The sequence below is a fragment of the Octodon degus genome, unplaced genomic scaffold (assembly GCF_000260255.1).
Source record: "Octodon degus isolate 3935 unplaced genomic scaffold, OctDeg1.0 scaffold00011, whole genome shotgun sequence".
Classification (NCBI taxonomy): Eukaryota; Metazoa; Chordata; class Mammalia; order Rodentia; family Octodontidae; genus Octodon; species Octodon degus.
In genome coordinates, this window is record NW_004524587.1 from 16,155,569 (window position 1) to 16,181,191 (window position 25,623).

Sequence of the window (25,623 nt, forward strand, 5' to 3'; positions counted from 1 at the left end):
ACCATCTTTGAGAACTCATTCTCTGGATCTCAGGTTTCTCAGCACTGGAGCAGCCTTTGCTGGGGAGCTCTCCCAAAGGGGTACTCTGGGGGATAGGGCTGGGGAGGAAGTGCTCAAATCATTTGTAGGTGGGGAACGAGTCCCTGGGGTCCCTCTCAGCTGACAGGGGCAGACAGACAGTTCCTAGGAGAGCAGAGGATGATGCTCTCTCTAGGGCCTGGTGGGTCTTCAGGTAGAGAAGGGATATGGAGTAACCCCCTCCCTGCTTCCGCACTATTGATGGTTGGCCTCCCAGTGGTTGGAACCTGAGATACTCCCCAAATCTGAGCACCCCAGACAGGCCCATGAGTGTTCTATGATGTGATATAGGCTTTAGGGGCTCATGCTAAGGGCTAGAGCCCGGATTCCCCACCCTGGGAGCTGGAATTTAGTGTTCAGCAAACTCCCTGTTCTCCTCCTCCTCATCCCCCCCCCCCTCCTCCTCCTCCTCCTCCTCCCTCCTCTGGACCTCCTCCTCCTCTTCCCCCTCCTCTTCCCCCTCCTCTTCCTCCTCCTCCTCCTCTCACTGCTATCACTGGGGTCTCTGGAAACAGGGGCCATGGACAGAACTCCCTCCTCCAGGTCCCACAATCCATCACCTTTCTGTAAAACACAAGGAGCTACTCTTTACTTACTTTTTCCGGGATTGAGAGAGGACGGTGTGACTGTCTGGGAGTCGGGCTGAGGGTTGGACAGAAGCCCTGTAGGTCCTGAGGCAGTCTTCACAATGCCCCTGCACATGTGGGCTGGCTGGGCCTGGGGTCAGGACTGGGCCCCAGGGGACACCCTCTGTCCCTGTAGCTCATCTAAAGGAAAGCGCCATGCAGGGCTTTTCCTCCTCCTCCTCCTCCTCCTCCTCCTCCTCCTCCTCCTCCTCCTCCTCCTTCTCCTCCTCCTCTTCCACCTGAGTACTACAGATTGAACATGGGGGCACTCTCCCATTACTGTTAAGGTTCTCCCTGAAGGAGTCTGGGTCCCTGGGAAGCAGAGTTCTTCCTGAGTGTTGGATTTGTCTCAGGCAGGACGGATGGTGGAGAGGTTATGGACCCTCACCCTCACCCCCACCTTGCCCCAGGCTGACTGGGCTCAGGGCTTGGCCAAGCCTAGGACAACAGCTAAGCAGGGATGGGGGCAGGCAAAGAAAGCCAGCACTGTGCCTGAAGGCAGGGCTGCCACCCCCTACCCCTATCAAGACCTGCCAGGCGACAGGAGCTGGCTGAGCCTGGGGTCTCTTTGGCTGTATCTGCAGCATCAGAGGCAGACTGCCTTAGGGATGGGGATGGGTTATAGATGGAGGCACAGTGGGCTTTGGAATAACTTGACCCTGCTCTAGTCTAAGCTCCCCAGGGAGACAAGAGAGGCAGCAGACCCCCAGGGAGCTTAAAACAGCTGCCATGGGACCGCCACCCAAACTATGAGCCCCTACTCCCTATTGCAGCTTCAATCAGTGCATTCTGGGGACCTGTGCTGAGTCATACTCTACCTCAAAGGGACTTGCCAGTCCCAGGGGTGAGGAGATGGCCACACCCACAATGTTTCTGCATTTGGTGGTGGTAGAGAGGCTGCTGCCCCGACCCTGGAAAGGGGATGTCTTCAAGTCCAGAGCCCTATCTATCAGGCCCCCCCAAGATGTGTCCTCCTTACCCTGGTGGAGAATCGGGGTACAGCTCCCTGAGCACCGTGGCGTCCACGTCCCCATCAGAGCTGATGTCCAAGGGTGGGGGCCAGTCCTCTGTGGGGCTGCAGGCTGAGTGCATTCTGTGGCTGGGATGGCTGTCCGCGAGCCCGTCAGCAACTGCAGGGACAGACCAACAGCCGGGACCTCGGGCCAGGGCCAGGGCCAGGTCTGCCTGAGGCCACCAAACCTCTGACCTTCACATGACCATACAGAGCCACCAGTGTTCCAGCGGTGGCCCTGGGTGTGAGTGCTGTCACTGTGTTGAGCACAGGTCACAGAGCAGAAGCAGGGGGACCCTGTCCTGGGAACAGCCTCATCCTGGCCAGTGTGTCATGGGCTTTTACAGAGTCAGTAGGTGGGATGTGGGAGAAGAGAGAGGTAGAGCAGCCCGTGGGGTGGGAGGGAACGGCTGCCAGAAGGGCCAGAGGAAGAGGGGTGGCCTGAAAGGGGGGCCCCACAGTGTGCCAAGCAGGAAGATGAGAAAGGAGAGCCTTGATCCCAGCCAGGTCAGGAAGGAGGGCTGCAGAGATTTCTGGGTGCAGGCCTTCCTGCACTTCCGAGCCCAGTCACACCCCGTTCCTCTTAAGTAGGTGGGGAGGGTGTTCTGTGAGATGTGGGTAGACTCCGTTTCCTGCATTCTATTCTGTTTTTGTTTATTTAAAGACACATTAACATATTAAAGGCTCTGACAGGTCCTGCAGCTAAGCAGCACCTTTAATTGTGCTTATCCAGAATTGGACCACAGAACCTCCAATTTCTTACCTGATGCCTCTGCCCAAGGAATGCTGCTAGAGCACAATCTTCTCATTCTTCAGCTGAGGTTCAGAGGAGCCCAGTAACTTGCTTGAGGCCACACATTGGCTGGTAGGGCTAGCAGGCAGGGCTAGCAGGCAGCTGGCTGTCTTGGCACCTTGCTTTCTAAGCACTCTTACCCTCCGGTTTTGGTTAAGGCTGATCATGGCAGCTAAAGATGCCATGGCTTAGATTTGCACCGTCCCCACGTGAAAGGGCTCCTGGAAGATGCCTCTCCTCCAGGGCTGCAGCTCAGCATACAGCCCATTCTACCTACCAGGAGGCTGAGGCTCTGGGTTCGAGTGTGGAGATGAAATTGCAGCCCTGCATAACCTGAAACCTCTCCTCTCCCTTCATCTCCCTTCCACTGTGGATCTGACAGGAGTGGAAGAATCAGGCTATGGAACCACATGCAGGTCCAGCTCCAGGTTCTGTGTGGATGCAGAGAAAGCACCTAGAGCAAATATTCCCAGCACGTCCATGGGGGAGGCTCTGTCCAGATGGTGAGATCTTGACCCTTATTTTCTTCTGGATATTGCCTATATATTTAATGTTTTCTACAATGAAGATGTATTACTTTTCTACTAGGAAAAATGAACCCAGTAACTCATGCTGTAAAAATGAAGCTGGGAAGATTTGTTTCTCTTCAGCATGGATGATTTAGAGGGATGTGGGGAGGGAGCCTCTGGAAAGATGAGAGCAGGAAGCTGAGGTGGGGCGGCTGGGCTTTGGAGCCTGCACTGGCTGCTGAGAAGGGCACTGTCCTGGGGGAAGGCTCATCTGCGGGGTGGGGGGCTGCAGCTGCCAGCCAGGGACTCCTGGGAAGCCAGGGCTGCTTCTTGATCTGGTGGGGCCAAACCAAACTGCTGCTTACCCTCTCAGGCTGCTTTCTTTGGGGTCTTCCAGAAGCTGGGCATCTCTCAGAAACCTAGGCTGCCCTGAGGGGCTTGCCCAGCTGAGACCTCAATCTGCAGAGGACAAGTTCAGCCCCAGACCCCTTTCTGGGCAGAGCTCCTGGCAGGGGAAAACCAGCCCCTTCTCCAGATTTCTTTCCCATCCTGCACTCTTTCTGACTTAAAGTGGAGCTGAAGCAGACAGGAGCTGTCTCTCTGTCTGTCTCTGTCTCTGTCTCTCGTGTTTTTTGTATTTTAGGGAAGGGTCTACAGGGTGTTCAGGGTCTCACTACTAGATCAGACTCATAGTGATCCGCCTGTTTACAGCCTCCCAAGAGCTGGGATTACAGGTGCGCACCACCATGCCCAGTCTCAATTGCCCTCTCAGCATGTCCTGGGGGGTGGGGCCGGCATGACAGGCCTGGGAATCGAACCCCTGATCCCTGTGCCTGCTTGCAGGTGCTTTAATCCACTGAGGTATTTGGCCAGCCATTTTTTTTTTTTTTTTAAGGCCTCTCTTGATGTTCTTGATCTTTGCATCTTAAAAACAGAGTGGCTCCTTCCCCTCCCTCCTTATCTGCTGGCTCCTCTGTCAGGTCACGCTGCAGAAAAGCCCCTTGGGCAGAACAGAAGACTGACATTGTGCTGAGGACAACAGGAGCCAGGCAGGGCTGTGCAGCAGAGGACTAGTGCGGTGGAGCCTAGCCCTGGGGCAGTCTGCCTGGTGGTCAGACCCTGGAGTGCCAGGCTGGCTGCTGGCAGGAGGAAAGGCAGTGACCCACAGGCAGGTTTTTTTCAGGAGAGAAAATGATTCACAGCTATAGAGCATTGACTCATTACTCACTAACTTAATCTTCACAATAATTCCCCCACTCCCCCAGACCTGGGAACACAACCCAGGACCCTGCACTGAGCTACATCCCCAACCTATTATTTTTATATTTTGAGACAGGGTCCCGCTGAGTTGCCCAGGCTGGGCTCAACCTTGCAGTCTTCCTCAGTCTCCTAGAGTGCTGGAGTCACAGGCATGGGCCACCATGCCCAGCTCACAATAACTTTTTGAGGTGGAGGCTGATCACCCGGTTTTATGGATGGACCAGTTCATACAGAGAGGTTAGGCAGTTGTGCCCAAACTGGATGTAAAAAGTGGGAGAGGACGTGCATGGGACACCCTGAGTCTGAGGTGCCTGTGCTCTCAGTGTTCTAGGGACCCTGGCACAGAGCTTGGGAGCTGTGGGAGGGCAGAGAGGCTGATGGCTGGTGCTGACCCTGTAGGGTGGGTAGGATGGAGCAGGAAGTCAGTGAGTAGTACTGGGGCTGGGCTCTGACATGTAAGGGGCAGAAGAGAGGAATCTCTAAAAGTGTCTGAGAAGGAGCAGGAGAGACATGAGCCAGGAGCCCGTCAGGCAGAAGGAGGTCCTGCATTGACCCTCTGCTGTTGCCTGGTGCCTACAGTTGCCCCCTGCTCCCATTCTTGCAGCTTCCAGCTCCGGCAGTCCTTGGGTGTGCTGCTCCGGAAGCGAGTAAAGTGTGGGCTGGTGCTGCCTCCACTTCCCTGCCAGGGCCGAGTGGTGCCAGTGCTCGAGGAGCAGAGAACGGGGGTGGGCCAGGGAGGAGGAGCCCCACAGAGGGGGTCTCTGCCACTGGCTGCACTGCACTGTGAACCAACACTGTGAACAAAGGCCTGAGCTCCATTTGGCATGGCTGTGACCTCCAGTCACCCTGCCTGTGCTCAGGATCAGGACCTTGTTCATGTGGCCTTGGTCCGGAGGCTGCTGTAGTCCACAGAGAAGCTGGCCTGCCTGTTTTTTCCTTTGCAAGGCCAAGGCTGACCTTTGGAGCAATGGTGGCCCCTAGACTGGGTGCCTGTCGCGACTTGCTATGAGGGTGGAATGAGGTGGCACCTTCTCCTGTCCCTGGAGGACTCTTCTCTGGGTTGGGCCCTGGGCCCTGTGTGGAACTGGTCACGGAGTCACCAATGACAGAGGCTCTGAGGGAAGTGTGTGGACACAGCCAAGGACATGCAGGGGAGGTGAATTCTGACTCAACTGTTCCTGCTAGGGGTCAGCAGGGGTCACAGAAGCCCCCTACAGGAGGTGGCATTCGGCCTGGACCTGGATGGCTTTCATAGCTGAGGAAGGAAGGGGACAGCCACCTGGCAGAGGGCAGAGCAGGTACAAAGGGACTGCGGTAAAAGGGGATGGACAGGCACTTGGACAGGAGCTGAGAGTGCGGGGCAGGCCCAGGGGGAGGTGGACAGCAGGTCCTGGGTGGGTGGCTGAGGGTGGTGATGGCTCCTCCCGGGCAGGGGCCCTGGTCTTCCTGGTGACCCTTGAATGGGCCTGGCTGCGTCTGCTCCGGGCACTGCTCCTAGCTGGAGTGTGTGTGTGTGTGTGTGTGTGTGTGTGTGTGTATGTGTGTGTCTGTGTGTGGTGGTCCTTGGCTTCTGGGGAGATGGGTGTGACTGGATGGCTGAGCTGGGCACTTCCATTCCATTTATAAATTCTGGCTTTCTCTTTAGTCCCCAACAGCAGCAGACCATTAGCTAGCTGTCTTTCTTCCACTGAGGCCACTTGTCTCTCTGTGTCTTCAGGTCTGCCCCCTTGCTCTGCTCAAGCTTTTCCAGAGGAGGAGCAGCCAGGTGTGAAGGCGCCGGCCAGGGGTGTATCTGTGGATCCTGCCCGAGCTTGTCGGTAGGCAGCCCTCACCGACCCGCTCCCTCCCAGCCTTTCCTTCCCAGGGTGGTGATATCCGGTCCTCCCAAGCAGCTCCCATGGTGCAGCCAGGCTGGGATACAGGGGCTTACGTCTCAGATCTGCAGCTGGCTGGCTGGGTGATCCCTGAACTCCTGAACTCCTCCAACCTCTACTCCTGATCTGTAAATTGGGGTGTAAATTGATAAAAAATGGCTGCTCCTGGACCATGATGAGTATTCTGCCCAGAGATCCTGCACAGAAAGTGCTGGGTGCTTGCAAGTGCTTCTTACTCATGGCCTTTACCCCACGTCTCCACTCCCTGCTTGCTGGCTTTACTGCTGATAGGTGGAACGTCCCTAACCAGTTAACTCTGAGGGAAGAGGAAACTTCTAATTCCTGCTGGTTAACCTGGGAATTCTGGGAGGGAAGAGAGGTCTCTAAGTGTCCTGGGCTGGTTAGATCTAATTCAATCCATCTGCAAACAGTGCCTTTTCTTTTCTCCAGACTCGGAGTGGGAGAGAGCCTGCAGGTCTTGCCATGCATGCTTTGGCCTCCCAGGGGGCTCCAGTCACTTCATCTGCAGTGTGCAGGGCACTGCTGGGATTTTGCACTTCTTGACCTGCATGTCTTCGCTTACCTGCAGCGTGGCCTTGGCCCTGAGGTACAGCCTGGCAGGCTTGGCACAGGCTCCTGTTGGCAAGGGTCTGTCTTTTCTTGCCAGTAAAAATTGTCTGAGAATTGAATGCAACTGAGTTCTTCCCTGCTGTTTTTAGATAACTGATCCCTGACAGGATTGAGAGTCAGATGGCAGCATGCTGGCCAGATGGACAGTTCCAGGATTACTGCCTGAAGAATTAGCCACTGACTCTGTTTAGGGGTGGTGCTCCTAATTGAGAGACCTGCATATCATTTCTCCATACTTGCACTTTGCAGGCCCTTGGGGATAGACTTACCTACTGCTCATTGATCCATCCAATCTTCCATCCACTATTCAAATGCCACCTAATGCCAATCACTCTACCTACCCTCTGCTTTCCTGTCTATACACCTTTCATTTGCTACCTGCCCATCCCTTTTATCTTATTCATCCACCCTTCTAGTCATTCTTCCATCTGCCCATCCATCCATCCATCCATCCATCCATCCATCCATCCATCCATCCCCTCTATCCCCTCCACATCCATCCCCTTAATCCCTCACCCATCCTTTCCCCTACCAGTTCAGTCCCCATCTTCATTTATTCACTTATTCACCTACTATCCAACCCTCTCTCCATTGATCTCCCATTTTGGTACCAGCTGGGAAATCTGAAACACTCTTGCCCTGGGCTTCAGCCTCAGCTGGAGTCTTCTCTTGGTTGGCCACATGGGGTCTTTCATACTACTGAGCATACCATGCTGGGCACCTGGGAACTCTTTCTGATGACTGAGACCATATGGCACCTTCGCTGACCACCCAGTCCTCCTGAAGGCAAAGCAGGCCCCTCCCCATCGCCTCCCAGGTAAAGCCACAAGAGATACCCATCCCAGCTCCCCAGATGGGCAGCAGCTCACCGTGGCTGTGCTCGAAGTCTTGGTGTCGGCGTCGCCGACGGTGGTGGTGATGATGGTGCCGATGGTGGCGGTGGCGGTAGCGCTGAAGCCGGGCCTGCCTGTCCCTGCGGATGCTGCCCACGATGATGGTGATGCAGGAGAGGATGATGACCACGCCTATGACAGCACTCGCCACCAGCACAGGAGACACGAGCAGGTGACTGTGCTCCGAGCTCTCTGAGAATGTGGGATAGAAGTAGCTGGTGCGGTTGTATCGTGCTACTGTGGACAGACAGAGAGGGCTCTGAGCTGAGGCCCAGGCCCACCACAAACCTTTCTTCTCACTGCTGCTGCCCTCTGAGTCACTTGTCCTAAAATAAATGGAGGATAGTCTGGGGCCAGATCTACAGATTCTCTCCTGGCCACTCCTCTAGTGAGGAAAGAGCGGACCCCTGCTTCACCTTGTTGCCCGCAGGAATACCACCTCTCTTCTGCTCTGAAGCCTCTGTCCAGGAGGTCAACTAACTCATAGACAGGGAAAAGGAGACTTGGAGAGGGCAACAGAGTTGGCCAGGGCCACAGAGCAAATCAGTGGCCGTGCTGAGGCTAAATTCAAGGCCTGCAGCACTAGGTGAGCAGTCTAGTAGGATCTAAGGTTGACAGGACTTCACTATGGTGTTGAGAAGGGGCAGGAGATGCACAGAGGGGCAAGGATAAGGAGGCTAAAGGCCCGTATATTGGCCTTGCCTGAAGCCCAAACCCTTGCTTGCCGGTGTTCACCGAAGATGCTCCCCAGGGGAGGCACACACACACTTTTGGCTAGATATACACACTTCCTGGCTCTCTGATCTGAGGACGCCAGGTTAAGTGGACTTCTGGAATCAAAAACGAGAGCCAAAACCAGGCCCATTTCCAGAGCCCCTACTATGTGTAGACTTGGTTCTAAGATTCATTTCACCTTTGGAGGTACTTTCATCCTCTTCTCATCTTACAAGTAGAGACACTTAGGCTCAAGGATATCAGCTCACTCACCTGCAGTCATACAGCCAGTACAAGACTGAGGCAGGCCCCCTTGGGGCCTTGGTCTCTCTCCACTAGACCATCATCACATGTTGTGTAAGGAAGTGTTCTACTGCATAACAATAATAGCACAAAAAGAGGAAAGAAGGAATAGAGTTGCGGAAGAATGACTGGGCTAGCTTACTTCCCATTTGGATCAGGTTTGTATAACTAAGAAGTGATCTGAAAAGATACATCCGGTAAAGAGCAACCATTAAGAACATAACTCAAACAAGTATGGGGCTAAAAATCATTAAAGGGGGGCTGTGGAGATAGCTCAGTGGTCTAAGCACCTCTCCAGGCAAGTAGAAGGACCCGGATTCAATCCCTGGCACCACACGCTGTGCTGGCCTGGCATTAAGCCAGCCATCAAGGCTGGGTGTGGTGGTGCATGCCTGTAATCCCAGCGCTAGGGAAGCTGAGATAGGAGAATCTTTAGAGTGCGAGCTGCGTAGTGAGATCCTGTACCAAATACATAATAAAAAAAAAAAAATTCAAAAAGAAATCATTAAAGAAATGAAAGTGCAGCAAGTCCCTGACTCACAGACATGAGAGCTCATAGATGCAAAGGGGCCCCGCACTCTGAACATTCATCGACGTGAGCACGTCACGGAAGTAGCTCACGTCAGCCATGAGCCGGCTGCGCTGCTGCTCGCTGCTGTGCTTGGCAGCTGTGCACAGGAGCACGGCACAGCAGGGACTCACTGCCCTTCTATGGGTGTGTTCAGGTTTCTTTATGCTTTATGTTGTATATTTGTGTCAAATGCGTGGAAGACTCACTTCGTCAGACTCATGAATGAATCCAACTGACTAATGTGCTCCCAGAATGGAACTTGTTCCGAAGTCGGGGGCTTTCTGTATTACCCTAGAAAATGTTCACCTAAAGTGAAAAGGGGAACTGGAAGAACATAAAAAACACATGAGACAGATACAGGGTTTAAGATAAAAGAGCAGACACAAATCTGACTTTGTCAATATTTCTGTCAAATGAGAGCCTATTAAGCAAGCCAATTAAAGGCCGAGATTGGCAGCCTAGGGAAAACCACGATCCAACCATGTCCCGCCTACAGTAGTCTCACTTGGGAACCAAAGCTGAAGTGAAAGGATGGGAAGATATCTACTGTGTAGATATGATTAGAAGAAAGCTGGAGTGGCCATAAAAATAGTAGGAGAAAAAAAATACATTTTAAGACAGAAAGTGTCATAAGGATAAGAGGGTCATTTTATAATGATAAAGGGTTAATTCATTAGAAAGCCTCATAATTATACACATATATGCACTTAAGAACAGAGTTCCAAAATATGTTAACGAAGGCTAACCAATTGAGATGAAATATAGATAACACAATAGTAACAGCTGGAGACTTTAACACTACAGTTTACTTTATCTTTATTTTTTTGATACAGGGTCTTGCTTTGCAGTTCAGACTCCTAGTGATCCTCCTGTCTCAGCCTCTTCAGTGCTGGGATTACAGGTGTGCATCACCATGCCCAGTTTTGAGGCTGGCACAGTATGTGGTACCAGGGATCAAACTGGGGTCCTTGTGCTTGAGACCGCCAAGCTCTCTCTTGACCCCTTTTTTTCTGTCTTTTGGAGACAGGGTCTCCCTATGCTGTTCAGGCTGGCCTTGAGCTCACTTTGTAGCCCAGCCTGGTCTCAATCTCAAAATGATTATCCTGCCTCAGCCTCCTGAGTGCTGTGATTACAGGTGAGTGCCACCAAGCCCAGCTAATCCACTTTCAATTAGGTATATAAAAACCAGACGGAAGACACAGAAGGAAATAGAAAACTTAAATGACATTATGCATGAATTAGACTTAATAGACAGCCACAGAATGCTTTGACACCAACAGTGAAATATATGTTTTTCCTAAGCACACATGGAATGTTTTTCAGATCAGGCCATATGCTAGGCCATGCAATGAATCCCAACAGATTTTAAATGATTGGCATATATTAAGTATGTTTTTGATCACAATGAAGTGAAACTAGCAATTATTAATAGAAACTTGTGAAAATTTTACAAATACATAGAAATAAAACATTGCAGTAATTAATAACCAGTGAGTCAAACAGAAAATCATAAGGGAAATTTAAAAAATACTTTGATATGAATTAAAAGGAATACACATCACACCAAAGCTTGTGAGATGCCGCAAAAGCAAGGTTCAGAGTGATATTTGTAGCTGTAAATGTCTACATTTAAAAAAGAATAAAAGATCTCTGATCAACAAATCATCTTTTACCTTCAGATACTGGAAAAGAAGAGCAACTCAAAATCTAAGCAAGAACAGGGAACAAAGAAATAAAGATTGAAGTGGAATTGATAAATAGAAAAGAAAAATGTAGAGAAAAATCAGTGAATTAAAAGGTCAGCTCTAACTTATGCCAGAAAGAATGGCTATCATCAAGAAGTCAATCAATAACAAATGCTGGAGAGGCTCTGGGGGATAAAAGAACCCTTCTTACTGTTGGTGGGAGTGCCGACTGGTACAACCACTATGGAAATCACTGTGGAGTTTCCTGAAAAACTAGGATTGAAGGTCCCACTCAGTCCAGCTAGTCTCCTTGGTATTTTCCCCAAAGAACTGAAATCATCATACCACAGCGATATATGTGCACTTATGTTTATAGCAGAACTATTTGTCACAGCTAAATCTTGGAAACATCCCAAATGCTCATCAACTGAGGAATGGATAAAAAAGATGTGGTATTTTTACACAATGGAGTATTACTCAGCTTTAAAAAAGATAAATTTGAGGCTTTTGTGAACAAATGGATCCAACTAGAAACTGCATTGGTAAGTGAAATAAATCGGACTCATGTGTGCAAACATTATATTCTCATTAGTGTGAAAACCTGAAAGAGTAAGTATTTTTTGAAAAGTATAACATCCTGTGGAAGGGAAAGAATTTGTTCAGTGGGACGAAAAAACTGGGATGAGCATAAGGACACAAGAAAGAAGGGAAAAAGTTATTTATGTATATATATGCAAGATAATTTGGGTAGTTGTACTGCCAATTTCTGCTGGTCTTTTGAAAGGAGAAGTTAATGCTTAAATTTCTTTTCTTTTTTTAAAATTTCTTTTCTTTTTATTACTATTTTTCTTTTTAATTTCTTATAAAGAAAAACAATTTTGCATGACTATATCTGGTAACCTAAACAACTAATTAGAAGAAAACTTCACAAACTACAGCAGTCATTGTTGAATTCCTGTTACTTTGTTTAGTGAAATTTTTAAAAAATGTATTTGGTACAGGATCTACAGGGTCTACAGGATGTACAGGATGTACAGGTTCTCACTATGTAGATTGGACTCATAGTGATTCTCCTGTTTTCAGCCTCCCAAGTGCTGGGATTACAGGTGTGTGCCACCACACCCATTCTCAATCACTGTCTCACTATCATGCGGGGCCGGCATGGCACACAGGGGATTGAACCCCAGCTGCTGCCTCTGCCTAAAGAGTGCTTAGTGAAATTTGGCATTATTTCTTTCTTTTTCTTTTTTTTTTTTTTCAAAATTTTATTGATAAACAGATAGCAATGAGACAGTTTCAAATCATGGCATTATTTCTAATGCTGGTTTTTAAATTACTATTTTGTATTTTTTTTTAAAAGGTCAGTTCTTTCAAAATGCTAAAATGGAAACAAAATCACATCTTTCTTGAATGACCAAGATATGAAGTTAGTAGAGAGAATACTCACAGTACCAAGTAGAGAGAATACTCACAGTACTAACAGAGAGAATACTCAAAGTACCAAGACTGGAAATGAAAGTGGGGGCACTAACATAGACCTTATAGAAATACGAATTGCCAAGGCCTACTACGAAGAATGAAATGCCCATAAATTGGGCAACTGCAGTGAAATGTAGAAATATATGGATATATACAAAACCTAGCAAATGAACTCAAGACAAAACAGAAGTTGTGAATAAATCTATAACCAATACAGAGACTGAATTAATAATAATTCAAAAATTTCCCAAAGAAAAGTCCAGTGTCACATGGCTTCACTGTATGTTAGGTCAAGTCTACCTATCATTTAAAGAAGAAAAAAAATATCTGTAAGAGGGATAGAATTTCAGTTTCAGAAGATGAAGAAAGTTCCAGAGACAGATGGTGTGAATGGTTTAAAACAACATGGATGTACTTAATGCCACCAAACTGGACACTTAAAATGGCTTAAAAGAATAAAATTATGTTTATGTATTTTTACCCAAATTAAAAAAAACTAAAAAAAGAAATGAAATTTTTCATAAACTTTTCTAAAATATAGAGATGAGAATATTTATCAACTTACTGGTAAAGCCAGTGTTACCCTGATACCAAAACAACACAGATAAAAGAAAATTACAGAACAGCAGATGTAAAATTCCCATCAAAATACCAGTAAATTGAGTACAGCATGAGAGCGCCTCTTGGCTTTGCATTTGACAGCCAATTTGTAGAGATGATGAAAAAGCATGAAAAGCAAAAGAAAAATAGATAAACGTAAAAATTCACGCATCAGAGGACAGCAAAAGACAACATACAGAAAGAGAAAACATCTTTGAATCACATGTCTCATAAAGTACTGGAATCTATACCTATTATAATTCTAGTAATAAAAAGGTAACTCCAGTAAAAATAAGCAAAAGGGCTAATGGGATAGTTCAGCGGACTAACCACCTGCTTAGGCAAGCGCAGGGGCTGGAGTTTGATCCCTGGCACCACATGTGGCGCCAGCCCCACCCTCAGGAACACTGAACAGGCCACTGAGTCTGGGTGTGGTGGCGCATGCCTATAATCCCAGCACTAGGGAGGCTGAAGACAGGAGGATCACTATGAGTCCGAGCTGCGTAGTGAGACCCTGTACCAAATACATAAAAATAAATAGTCAAAAGACAAAATCAAACATTTCACCAAAGACGTAGCATAGAAATTAATATAGAAAAAGATGCTCAACACTCTTAGCCATCAGACAGAAGCAAACCAAAGTTACAACGAGACAGCACTTCTCACTAGGATGGGTAGAATAAAAAAGATAGATAATACTAGGTGTTGAGGAGGATGTGGTGATTGGACCCTTTATAAACTGTTGGTGGGAGTGCAAAATGGTGCAGCTGCCTTCTGAGCAGTCTAGTGGTCAGCATGATATATGATTAAGCAATGGCATATATATTACATCTATAGATATCATACATATTACATCTATATCATATATATTACATCTGCACAAAAGTTTGTTCATGAATATTTATGACAATATTGGTATAGCCTTCTAGAAGTACATGGCACATGGCTACCTTTCATTCTTGTTTGGATCTTTTCTTAAAAGTCACCCCCTAAAGGACTGGCCAAATAGCTAAGCAGACTAAAGTGCCTGCCTAGGCAGACTGCAGTGGCTGGGGGTTTGATTCCTGGTGTGCTATACTGGCCCTGCCCTGGGGTGCGCTGAGACGGCAACTGAGACTGCGCGTGGTAGTGCATGCCTGTAGTCCCAGCGCTTAGATGGTTGAAAACAGGAGAATCACTATGAGTTGGATCGACATAGTGAGACCCTGTACTAAATACAAAAAAAGTAAAAGTCACCTCCTCAGAGATTGTTACAGTTTGGATCCTTGAGGTCCTTGTGTAAAAATCTTGGTGCCCAGTGTGATGTTGTTACTGGGAAGCAATGGAACCTTCGGGAGGCAGGGCCTTGCGGGAGGTGCTTAGGTCATAGGGGCGTGTACTCCAAAGGGACTGTGGGATTCTGATGAGTTTCTCTTTTCCTGCTCTAACTTGAGATGTGAGCCTTTTGCTCCAACACATTCCCAGCCTTTGCTATTCACAGCAAATGGTGACAAAATCAAGGGGTGGCCCTCACCAACCCAGCCCCATGCCATTTGGACTTGAAAGCTTCAAAACTATGAACTGAACAAACCTCTTCTCTGCCTAAAGTTAATTAGATAATACATTACAGTAACATGAAGTTGATTAATACAGAGAGATTGCCCTGATAGACCCCTACCCTACTATGTAGCATTACACTCTATGTGTTTTCCTAAAATAGCACTTGCTATAATCTCGAAACATGTTGTTTATTTCTCTATTGTGTTAGTCTTTGGGCTCCCTGCTCATTTTCCTGAACTGTTAAAGAAATTTCATCTATATAGACTAGTTCAGTGAATCTGCAGAACATAGCTGACTTCCAGGCACAGAAGCGCTCATTAAATATTTGCTGGATGACTGAGGAAGCTGTGGTGGACTTAGCTGACTTTGTTTTCCCATTAGGCAAGAACTCAATTTCTTTTCTACTTTTTGACTGATTGTGACAGTTTGCATTCAGTATGAAATGCCAGCTTCTCATTTTTATTTCATTGCCTGTCAGCTACTGTAAGCTAATGTTTTCCAGTTTTCCTAAGACAAATGAAAGGTGAAGCTACCTCTGTCTCCTCCCAGGCAAAAGGGATCAGCTTAAACTGTCTTGTCCGACTTCAACTTTAGAGCAATCTAGTCCTTAGCTGGTGAATCTGTAGCACGCCTGCTACCATTTCCCATCTGTGACAAGGGCAGACATTACTAATTGAACATGGCTCTCTTTTCTATTTAGCCTAAAAGGCAGCTTCAGCATCTATTCCAACACACTGTTCCATGCAGTGACTTTAACTGCCTAGAGCTGGTCATAAAAATGGAGGTTTTGGTCAGTGCTTATCCCGTGTGCCACAGGCCACAGTACTACTCCTGAGCCATGCCCATGCCCTCCCCCTCTGCCTCATGGCCTCTCATCTTCAAAGGCAAGGACACCAGGGGAGGAGTATGTGTGGAACAGTGGGTTGGAGCGCAGAACCTTGATCCTGGTGGGGTCCAAACTGTCTTATTATGACCCCAGATGCTACAAAGGCATGGGAAACACTGGTCACAACATGATCCAAGGCAAATCTCCTGGTCTACAGAGCTGGTCATAGCAGGACTGTCAGTAATGAGAGGGAGGAAGGAGAGAGAGAGAGAGAGAGAGAGAGAGAGAGAGAGAGAGAGAGAGAGAGAGAATTTGCTTGCCCTGCACAGCCTGCAGAATCTGCTACTAATGTGTCCAATCCATGGGTCACCTTGAAGGCGCTCCCTCCACCTGCACAGCAGCAGTGACAGCCTTGCCCTGTCTGGCGACTCTGAGCTCATTACCAGCTGGGCAGGAGATGGCATCCCCCATGCCTGCAGATGAAGCCAGTTGGCGCCGTTGTCCACCTGTGTGGCTGGCTGGGAAATTAATCTCCCAGTCACTGTGACCAGCAGAGGTAGGCGCTGCTTTAAATTATGAGGGAAAGCCTTCCCATTTCCAAACATGAGAACTATTTTATCAAGAAGATAAATATGACCACACAGAAATAACATGACAGCACCCTTCCCACCCCCCTACCTCCCTGTCCCCCATGCCAGCTGGGGTAAGGACAGGGGATGAAGCAAGCTTTAGCTCTGAACTGGCCCTTCTACAAAGGTGCCCTGGATTAAGTGCAAACTATATCTCTTTCTCCACCCCACATTCCAGCAGGAGTAGGTACTCTCTCCCCAGTATCTGCTGTGTACTCCACAATGCTTGGTACTTTTCACACACTAAACTATCTCATTTAATCCTTATGATGGTCTGTGATGCAATCCCTAGTAACAGATGAAAAAACAGCCTCAGATAACAAAACTTTCTCCAGAGCCACACAGCACCACAGAGAGGGCCCTGGGTCAGCAAAAGTCCAAGTCCGCTACTCATAGTTTATTCTGTCCCTGTACAGAATGGTTTTCTGGGGACCTCAGGCACTGTGCCTTGGGGAACTCATGTTTTCTGAAGCTTCTGAAAGTAATATGCTCCTCTCCCTAAAATGATTCTTTGCTTCTGCAGGAGCACTCTGTATGTAGTTAGGGCAGATCAGGGCCTGGGTATGATTTCAGATGAATTAGCTGAACACTAATTGACAAGTCAGAGACAGGAGCCCACACATCTCAGGCAGGTACAGGGGGAAGAGGAAACCACCCAGGAATGGGGAGTGGACCGCTGTTCTATGGACATTCTGTCTCCAGATCTGCACTAAATATCTAGGGATGCTCTGGGTTGCAGGGGAGAGATCCTGGGTGATTTGGCTGGAGAGAAATGATGACAGCCACACAGTGGCCCTCTCAGAGCAAGCATTTGCTCTGCAGCCATCCGCTTCTACACCTTTCCATGCACGATTAGCAGACTGCCTCTTCACAGCTACCTTTAAGGTCAGGTGTTGTCTTTCCTGCCATTCTACAGACACAAAACATGAAGCATAGAGCTGGTCAAAGCCAGGCCCTAGATCAGACTGCTTATTATGGCTTATACCTTGATGCCCTGCCCCCCATCCTCATGTCATCGTAGGTGAGGCTTTTGGATGACTCGGTCATGGCTGCATGATGCTCATCAATGGATTATTCAGCGATGAGTTTATAGCTAAATATGATGTTAGGAGGTGAAGCCTGGTTAGAAGAGGTGGGCTGGTGGGGGTGCAGCTTGGAAGGTTCTGCCTCTGTCCTTCCCTTGAGCTGTTTCCTGCTGGCATGCCACGAGCCACTTCTCCTCTGCCTTACCTCTCTTCCATGCTGCCCTGCCTTAGAGCCAGCTGACAACGGACTGAAAGCTGTACAAATGCTGGGCCCAAATGAACCTCTCTTCCTTTAAGGTGAGGGTGTCAGCTCCCAGGTCCCAATGATGAGAAAGTGACTAAGACACTGCTCTTTCTAATTCTGAACCTGCACTCTGCAGCTCTGGTACCATAGAGGCTGAGAAGCCCTGGAGAGTGGGCTTGGGTCCTCCCTGTCTGTCATACTCTTGGGTGGAGCAGGCACAGAAAGGAAGCTCAGGACCTATGGGATTGACACAAAGGGAAGTCAGCGATTGGCTACTTGATGTGCTGAATGCACCCAGGGAATGGCACATGCCATCCTCACTCATCCATTGGCCTATCCTCCCTTCCATCACTCACCCACCCCTTCAGTCCCACAGTGCGGGTCTCAGTCCTTTAAGAGCTCTGGTGGGTGGTTAAACTAAGTAGGTTCTTCCATGTGTGAGAATAGGGCAGGTCTTGATGAAGGAGCCCCGGTCTAGAATCCATGACTTGCCAGTCTGTCAAATTCCACTAGAAAAGAACCTTAGGACCAATGTTGATGGATTAATGCACTGGAGGAATCACAGGAGAGGTGGAGACTGCTGGAGACTGGTGAGGTTGAAGAGGCTGGTGGGGCGAGATTAGGAGAGGTCCTGAAGCCAAATCAAGAGATTGCCTTTTATCTTCAGGGTGAAAAGGAGATCAGGGTAAAGCATGGCACTGTCCAAGTGCTTTAAGACATCCCTCTGGCTTCAGAAGACAGTGCGCAGGGCCAGTGGAGGCAGCTTGGAGTGCGGAGGCTGCTGGGAGGAGTCACATGAGCAGACAGCTAGGGGCAGGACACAGAGCAAGGCTCGGGCGAACACACAAAGTGATACTGCAGATTTCCCGGCTGCTACAACTTGTTGTCCTTTGAACAGGCTGCAGACCTAGTGCTGGGATTATTCCTATCCTGTGGATCAGGTACCAAACCCCTCAAAGAGCTGGTGGGGACCTGGATCCCTAGCACACTGTGCAGCCAGCTCCAGCACTGCTGGACATATGATCTAGGGCTGGGACTGGGAACCATATTGATTCAGGAGGTCCTAAGTGACCCAGACTGGCTGTGGGAGCTCTGGCCTGGGATTACCTGTCTGCAGATCACACTGCCACCCCTACATGTATCTTGGTGAGCTGAAGATTGTTCATGCTCAAGATTGTTCACCTCATTTGTGGTGGCCCTGGGATTTGAACTCAGGCTTGTTTGATAATTCATGAGAGCAGCCCAGATCCAGTGCCATAGCTGGGATGAGGTTTATCCACAGAGGTTCATGCCCTGGAAATTTGGTCCCCAATATCCAGGATCTTTCAGTTGTGAGGGCTAGTGGATGGTGATGACATCACAGAGGCACCTCTCCTGGGTGGGATTAATGCAGACCTCAGCATGAGCTCTTAGAAGAGGGCCAGCCCAGCCCCTCTTCTCACCATGAACTCCTCTCTCACACACACATGCTCCTGTCATGTGATGCTACCCACCATGTGGCCGGCATTAGAAGCCAGAGCCAGTCCATATGCTCAGACCACCAACTGTGAGCCAAAACAACCCTCTTGTATTTATCAAGTAATAAGCCTCAGGTATTTTATTACAGCAACACAAAATAACACAACAGGGAAAGAGAACAACAGAGGGGAATAGGGGATGATGGCAGAAGACCTAGGGCACATGTCTTACTCTCTGGACCTGCTGGATCTCTCTGAAGAGGCATTTATTCTTAAACTGTTCTCTCTCCAGGGTGGACAAACTCTCTAGGTGTGAGGGGTATGAGGAGGGGTTGGGACCTATGAAGGGAGAAAATGAGATGAAGGTCTGTGTTAAGGGGCCAAGTCAAGCCCAGGGAAACTGAGGCCGGCTGCTGCGTCCTAGTCACTGCTGAGTGCAGCATGCAGGCAGCTTCACAGTCACTGTGTAGGCACAGGGACATGCTCTGGGCGGCCTCGGGCCACCTGAGCCACAGTGATGGGCAGGCACACAGGCACCAGGGTGCTGAGTCAACAGCTTTTGACTGCAAATCTTGTCCACTCTCTCAGAGAGGGAGCCGGCCACGGGCTCAGATCCGGCTTAATGGCTCCTGTCACAAAAATTCTCGAGACATTTGTCACGGGTCCAGTTTCCTGGCAAGTCTGGCTTCAGTGGGACACCTCCCGCCCTTCTGCTGAAGCTGACAGGGTAGGGCCGTGTGGTCAGTGGAGAGAACAGTGATGCAGGTGCTGTCTTTCCTCTGCTCACCACTGGTACAGCCTGGCTGCCTGCAGGGACTGGGAGAGGGGCCAAGGTAGAGGACAGGGCAGGGAGGGCTCTGAGTCTCCTCCCTGCCTTTATGATGACTTCTAGGCTCACTTGCTGATAGCCACCCTCTGGTCACCAGGAGAGGGATTGGTGTCACAGAGCTGGGGCAAGCTAGAGGTGGCCAGCGATCAGGATGCAAAAGGACGGGGTCCAGGGGTGAGCCGGAAGGACAATATCAGGGGAGGCAGGGAAGGACACGGTGGACGCACTGAGAGTAAGGGTTTCAGGAGAGCTCGGGGAAGGGGTATGTTTCATGCTGGATTGAGGCTGGAGAATATTACCTCAGCAGTCACCAATGTTTGGGTCCCTGGAAGGGGTATGGAAAAGGTTAACTGGTGTTCAAAATTCTTCTTACAAGGCTGTTGTGTTATGATTTGTGTCTAGATGTCACCCCAAAGACTCCTGTGGTTAGAGGTGGGGCTTTTTTCAGAGATGGCTGGATCTAGGGTGTGTGATGCTGGAATCAAAAGTGTGTATTACATTAGTCCACTGATTGGTTTGGCATAGTTCTAGGTGTGAACAACCCTTAGGGTGGGTAGGCTTGATAGAATACAAAGGGACAGAAACAAGCTGCTACGGTGCTTGCTGCTCATTGCCTTCTGCCTGCCTGGCTTTGCCATTGCCTTAGTTTCTCTTCTTTCATTGCTGGGACAAATATCTGACACTCAAAATGAAGGAAGGAAAGGTTTATTAGGCTCACAGTTACTGGAGGCTTCAGTTCATACTCAGCTGGCTCCAAGGCAGAGTGGCACAGGGCAGAAGGCAGCAGTTCATGGCGGCAGAAGGAAGCAAAATAGCAAGAGAAAACAGGAGGAGTAACAGTGACAACTGCTACAGAGAGTGAGTCTGTCTCCCTTAAGTTGCATTCAGGCTATCCACCCCAGGCTGGTTGTAGTACTCACAGCCATAATCCCAGCAGCACTTGCATCCATAATCCCAGCAGCACTCACACCCATAATTCTAGTGGATCTTGAATTAATCACAGACTCTAGAAGTCTGCCCCATGACTGCACGAGGCTTTAGGGGAACAACTAGACTCAAACCACAACAGCCATGGATTATTTTTTCTCTTTAATGTGTCTCTACCATGCCACCCTGCATTAGAGTCAGCTGACTATGTAGCACAGAAAGGCGAGTAAGCCTTTTTTTTTTTTTGTACAAGGAATCAAACTCAGGACCTTGCACTTGCCAGGCAAGTGCTTGTGCTACTGAGCTATATCAACTATGGACTATGGACTGAAACCTTAACTATAAGCCAAACAAACCTTTCCTCCTCCTTTTACTTTGGATGTCAGATATTTTGTCTCAGCAATAAGAAAAGTAACTAAGGATGTGTCTCCACAAGAAGTCAACCAATGTCATGTCAGGGTCCATTTATGGCATCAGGAGAGGGGCAGATTATGGTGGGAAGGAAGAATAGAATGTGAAGTAATCAACTTATTCACCAACCCTCCATGGATTTACTCAACTAACAAATCATTCACTTTCCCAGGGATTTATCTATCTTGGTATCTACTCAACATCCACATAGTCATCCATCCATCCATCCATCCATCCATCCATCCATCCATCCATCCATCCATCCATCCATCCATGCATCCATCCACCCACACAATTCACCTGCCAATATTCACCAAGTGCTTCTTCCAGACTATGCACGGGAACCACAGATATGAATCAGGCTGAAATGAACCCTTTAAACTGTGAAAAGCACAAAGTCCTGCACAGATGCCCTGGTGCTGACAGTGGGAGATGCGGCGCATCAGGGAGCTCCCCAGTCTCTCTTCAGCAGAGCAGCTCTATTTCCATCCACATGACGAATTTAATAGGAGGGTGTTCACTGCCAGGTAAAAGGTTTTAACCATTGTGTTAAAATAAAACTGGAAAAATTAGAAGTGATCTTCCACAAGCCCTTAGTGATCCTATTCCACTATCCTTAATAGTGGAATAGTGACTTATTCCACTATTAAGGTACATCCTGTAATCCAAATAAACACACTAAGATTAACTCACATTGCTGTGCATATCCAAATGCATTGCTTTATCGGCTTGTCATCATTCAGTAAGGTTTATCTCTGGCTTGAAGAACAAACCACTCTCCCTTACTTCTGCAGAGGAAAGAGCACACTGGCTGGCATTACACAGCCCAGCCACGGTGGAATTAGACACCTTACTACAAACCACACCAAACTTTCTCGCTGCAATCATGGTTGTTCTCTGCCTCTTTATTTTTTATTCTCTTCCATCACCGTCTAGAGTTGGCCCCTGGGCCATTTTTACAAAAGCCTCAGATTTTTCTAACACGAGTAGAGTCATGCCATGCATGCCCAATAAGTAGGAGGTGGTGTAATTGGGTTGAAGTGGCTGCTGGTGGACTGGCTGCGCTCACCTACCAGCTGGAGGGCTCAGCTACCCCACCTCATAATGAGACTCAAAATTAGGCAAAAATGACCATTTACTATAACATGGACTTTCCAGGAAGTCCATGAATAATTGATGCATAAAATGTTAAATTTATGAATGGTGCAAATGATTGCCCGCGCTCTCACCCAGAAGGAGACAGCATTCAGGGAGGGCAGCATGAGGGCCGAGTCATCCACATGCTGTCCTGCAGGGTAAAGGTTTCAGTCCCTAGCAGAGCTGGGCCAGCACTGAGCTGTTTTCTTGGGCCACTGTAGTTGAGGCGCCTTCCCAGGAACTGTCTTCCTGGAGCCTTGCTTTGTCCTTATGCCTCATAGCCCACACTGGGAGCACTTGCTGGAGAAGCAGCTTTATCAAACGTGTGTTGCTTCAGGCGTTGTACACTGTACCTGTATGCATCCCACATGTGAGGCTCTCTGTTTTTTTTTTTTTTCCCGTGGTACCAGGGATCGAACTCAGGACCTTGCACTTGCCAGGCAGGTGCTTATGCTGCTGAGCTATCTCCCTGGCATGTGAGGGTTTTGTCAGGAATTTTCCCAAGATAAGAAGGCCAGGGCTGGCCAGACAGCTCAACAGATTAAAGCACCTGCTTAGGCAGACGTAGCAACTGGGTTCAATCCCTGGTGTGCCATTCTGGCCCTGCCCCTGGGGCACGCTGAGATAGAAACTGAGACTGGGCATGGTGGTGTGTGCCTGTAATCCCAGCACTTGGGAGGCTCTAAAACAGGAAGGATCACTACGAGTCTGATCTATGTAGTGAGAACCTGTGCTAAACACATGAAATAAGCAAATAAATAAAAAGGGGCCGATAATTTCTTTGCTTTCTCCAGAGAGCCATGTTTCCTTTAAAGACTCCAAGAACCATGTGACTGATCCTCTTTGCCTTTTTGCTTTGGCCTCCAGGATGCTCAGAGATATTTCTGTCACTCAGTGTCAGGAAGGAAGTCAGTCTTGCCTCAGCTTTCTGGTGCTAGTTAGCATCAGCCGACACAGAAAATTCATAGATTACTTCTGTAAGACAGATGGTGGGGACAATCTGATCTGGGACTGTGCAGATCACTACTACATTCTTTTCTGCCACAGTTATGAATAATCATTCTGCTTTGGGAGTGTTTCCTGCATTGCTCTAAAAAGCGCCTGAGACAGGATGCCCTCAGATGTGCTCAGTATGGTGTTTAGGAGCCTGGCTCAGTGGCATTAGGCATTAGACTGGGTATTTAACATGTATAGACTTTTGTTTCTTCATCTCTGAAACTTGGCCAGTCTCTTGCAGTGCTTCTGAGGATTAAGTGAGGTAGTTTACACAAGCCACACAAGTACTTTATAAATACAACTGTAAAGCTGGGCAGAACTGTAAAACTACCATTTCAGTTGTCCCTCAAGGAAGAACAGAGGGTCCGTGCTGCTCTTGCCTGGGACTACACCCCACCACTTCCCACCAACTCCGCTAGCTTGTAGGATCAGCTGGCGGCAGCGGTGGCTTCCCTGCTATTGTGGAAGAGAACACAAGTCACCTGTAGTGCTGGGAGCTAAAGTAGCAACCTCGGTGGTAAATGAAAGAGATGGTCAGCTGCTGGGCTCGCCTGAAGCTGTGGTCCTGCCCACGGCAAGAAATGGACTAGCCTGCTAGCTAGCACTTTACCTGGGAGTTCTGAGAGGTAAGCCTGAGAAATTCTCCACACATCTGGGCTGCAGGACTAGATATCTCTGGTTGATGGGGCCCGAGTGTGTGCAGCAGAGATGTGAGAACCTCAGGGAAAAGTGAAGGCTGGGGTAGACTTGAAAGCAGACTGCACACTCTGAGCCTGCTGGCCAAGAGGGAAGCCTGACTGGAGGTGTGGGGTGCTGTGGCTGGTGTCTAGATGTTCCCATAAAGCCTCATGCAGTCATAGGGGGGCTTTTCAGAGGTGGCTGCATCTGAGTGGGTGATGCTGGGATCCAGGGTGTGTGGTTACTAATCAGTCCACTGGTTGGTCTGGCATGGTCCTGGGTGGGACAAAGGGTGTGAGTAGCCTGCATATAACATAAGGGACAGAAAGGGGGTGAATGTGCTCTCGCCTCCCTGCCTGCCATGGGCTGCTTCCCCTCTGCCAGTCCCCTGTGCCTTGCTGCCCTGCCTTGGAGCCAGCCAACTGAGGGCTGAAATCTCTACAAACTGTGAACCAATTAAGGCTTTCCTCCTTTAACTTTGGGTGTTGGGTATTTTGTCTCAGCAATGAGAAAAGTAACTAAGACATGTGGGCTCAACCTCTGACCGGTCTTTGGTTGAACATTAAGCTTTGTAGACAGGAGTCAACTAGCAGGAAGGAAATCTGAGACATGAAAACAAGAACACAAATATAAAGTGAAGACATTAGCAGCCACATGTTATGGGAGAAAATGATTTAAACAGATTTAATTTAGATCAGTCACCAAAGAAATGAGCAAACAGTCCTTGATGAGTAAGAAGTCAGAATCCATAGTTACTATATCATCTAAAATATACGCTATCCAGAAAAAATTTACAAGACAAATAATAAAGTGCTATTGATATGCAGAAGAAAATAAAACCAAAACAAAGGAAGAAAAAAATCAGTCATTGCCTATGAGTATTCTCAGGGGTTGGAGTGAAGAGACAAAGGCTTTACAACAGCTTTATAAATATGTCCAAGTAATTAAAGAGATTGAAAAATTGAAGGAGAGTATGAAGATTTAAGGAATAGAGAATATCAACAAAGAGATACAACTAATAAATAACAAAGAACCAAGTGGAAGTTCTGAGTTGAAAAATAGTAATTAAATAAAAAAATCATCTGAGGAATTCAGCAGCAGATTTGAGATGGCAGAGGAAAGACTGGTGAACTTGAAAATAAACCAACAGAAAATAATTCAATCTGAAAACAGAAAAAAAAGATTGAAGAAAAAAATGAACAGAGCTTCCAATAGTTCTGGAACAACATCAAACTTAGCAAAATACGAGTGACAGGAATCCCAAATGAGAGGGAAGAAGAGAGCAGAAACAACGTTTGAAGAAATAATGGACATATCTTCCAAATTTGACAAAAAGACACCTATCTAGCCAACAAACTCCACAAATCCCAAGTAGAATAAACACAAAGGCAGCCACACCTGCCCATTCAGCCAAACCACAGAAAGCAAAAGACAGAGAGAAAACAAAAACAAAAACAAAAACAAATGGAAGCAGCAAGGAAAAACAGCCATCACCAATAGGGAGCAAGAATATGATTATGATTTTGTGGGGTGGTGGTCCTGAAGGTCCTGGAGGTGGAGCCCAGGGCCGTGTGCATGTCAGCTAACTGCTCCAATATCAAGGTCCATCCTCATCCAATACAGTTTCTCATCAGCAGTAGTGAAGGGAAGTAGGCAGCTGGGTGACAGATTTGAAATGCTAAGAAAGAAGTTGTAGGACAGGAGATGGTGAAGCCAGGTGCGATGGTCCTCACACTGTAGGAGGCTGAGGCAGGAGGATCAGAAGCTTGAGCCCAACCCAGGAAACTCAGCAAGACCCTGTCGCAAAATAAAAATATATATAGAAAGGCTAGGATGGGGATATAGCTCAGCCGGAAGACTTTGGGTTCAGGGTTCAATCCCCAGTAAAACACACACAC

The 25,623-nt window shown here is 48.2% G+C and overlaps 1 protein-coding gene across 1 annotated transcript in view; it reads right to left on the bottom strand.

Annotated features, from left to right (window-relative positions):
- Bean1 (brain expressed associated with NEDD4 1) overlaps positions 1–25,623 on the bottom strand; it is a 41,818-nt gene that overhangs the window by 2,348 nt on the left and 13,847 nt on the right. The window contains exons 2-3 of the mRNA XM_023709124.1: positions 7,652–7,912; positions 1,684–1,834 (exon numbers count right to left, since the gene is read on the bottom strand). Coding sequence (XP_023564892.1) covers positions 1,684–1,834; positions 7,652–7,912 — 412 coding nt within the window. The remainder of the gene's footprint in view (positions 1–1,683; positions 1,835–7,651; positions 7,913–25,623) is intronic.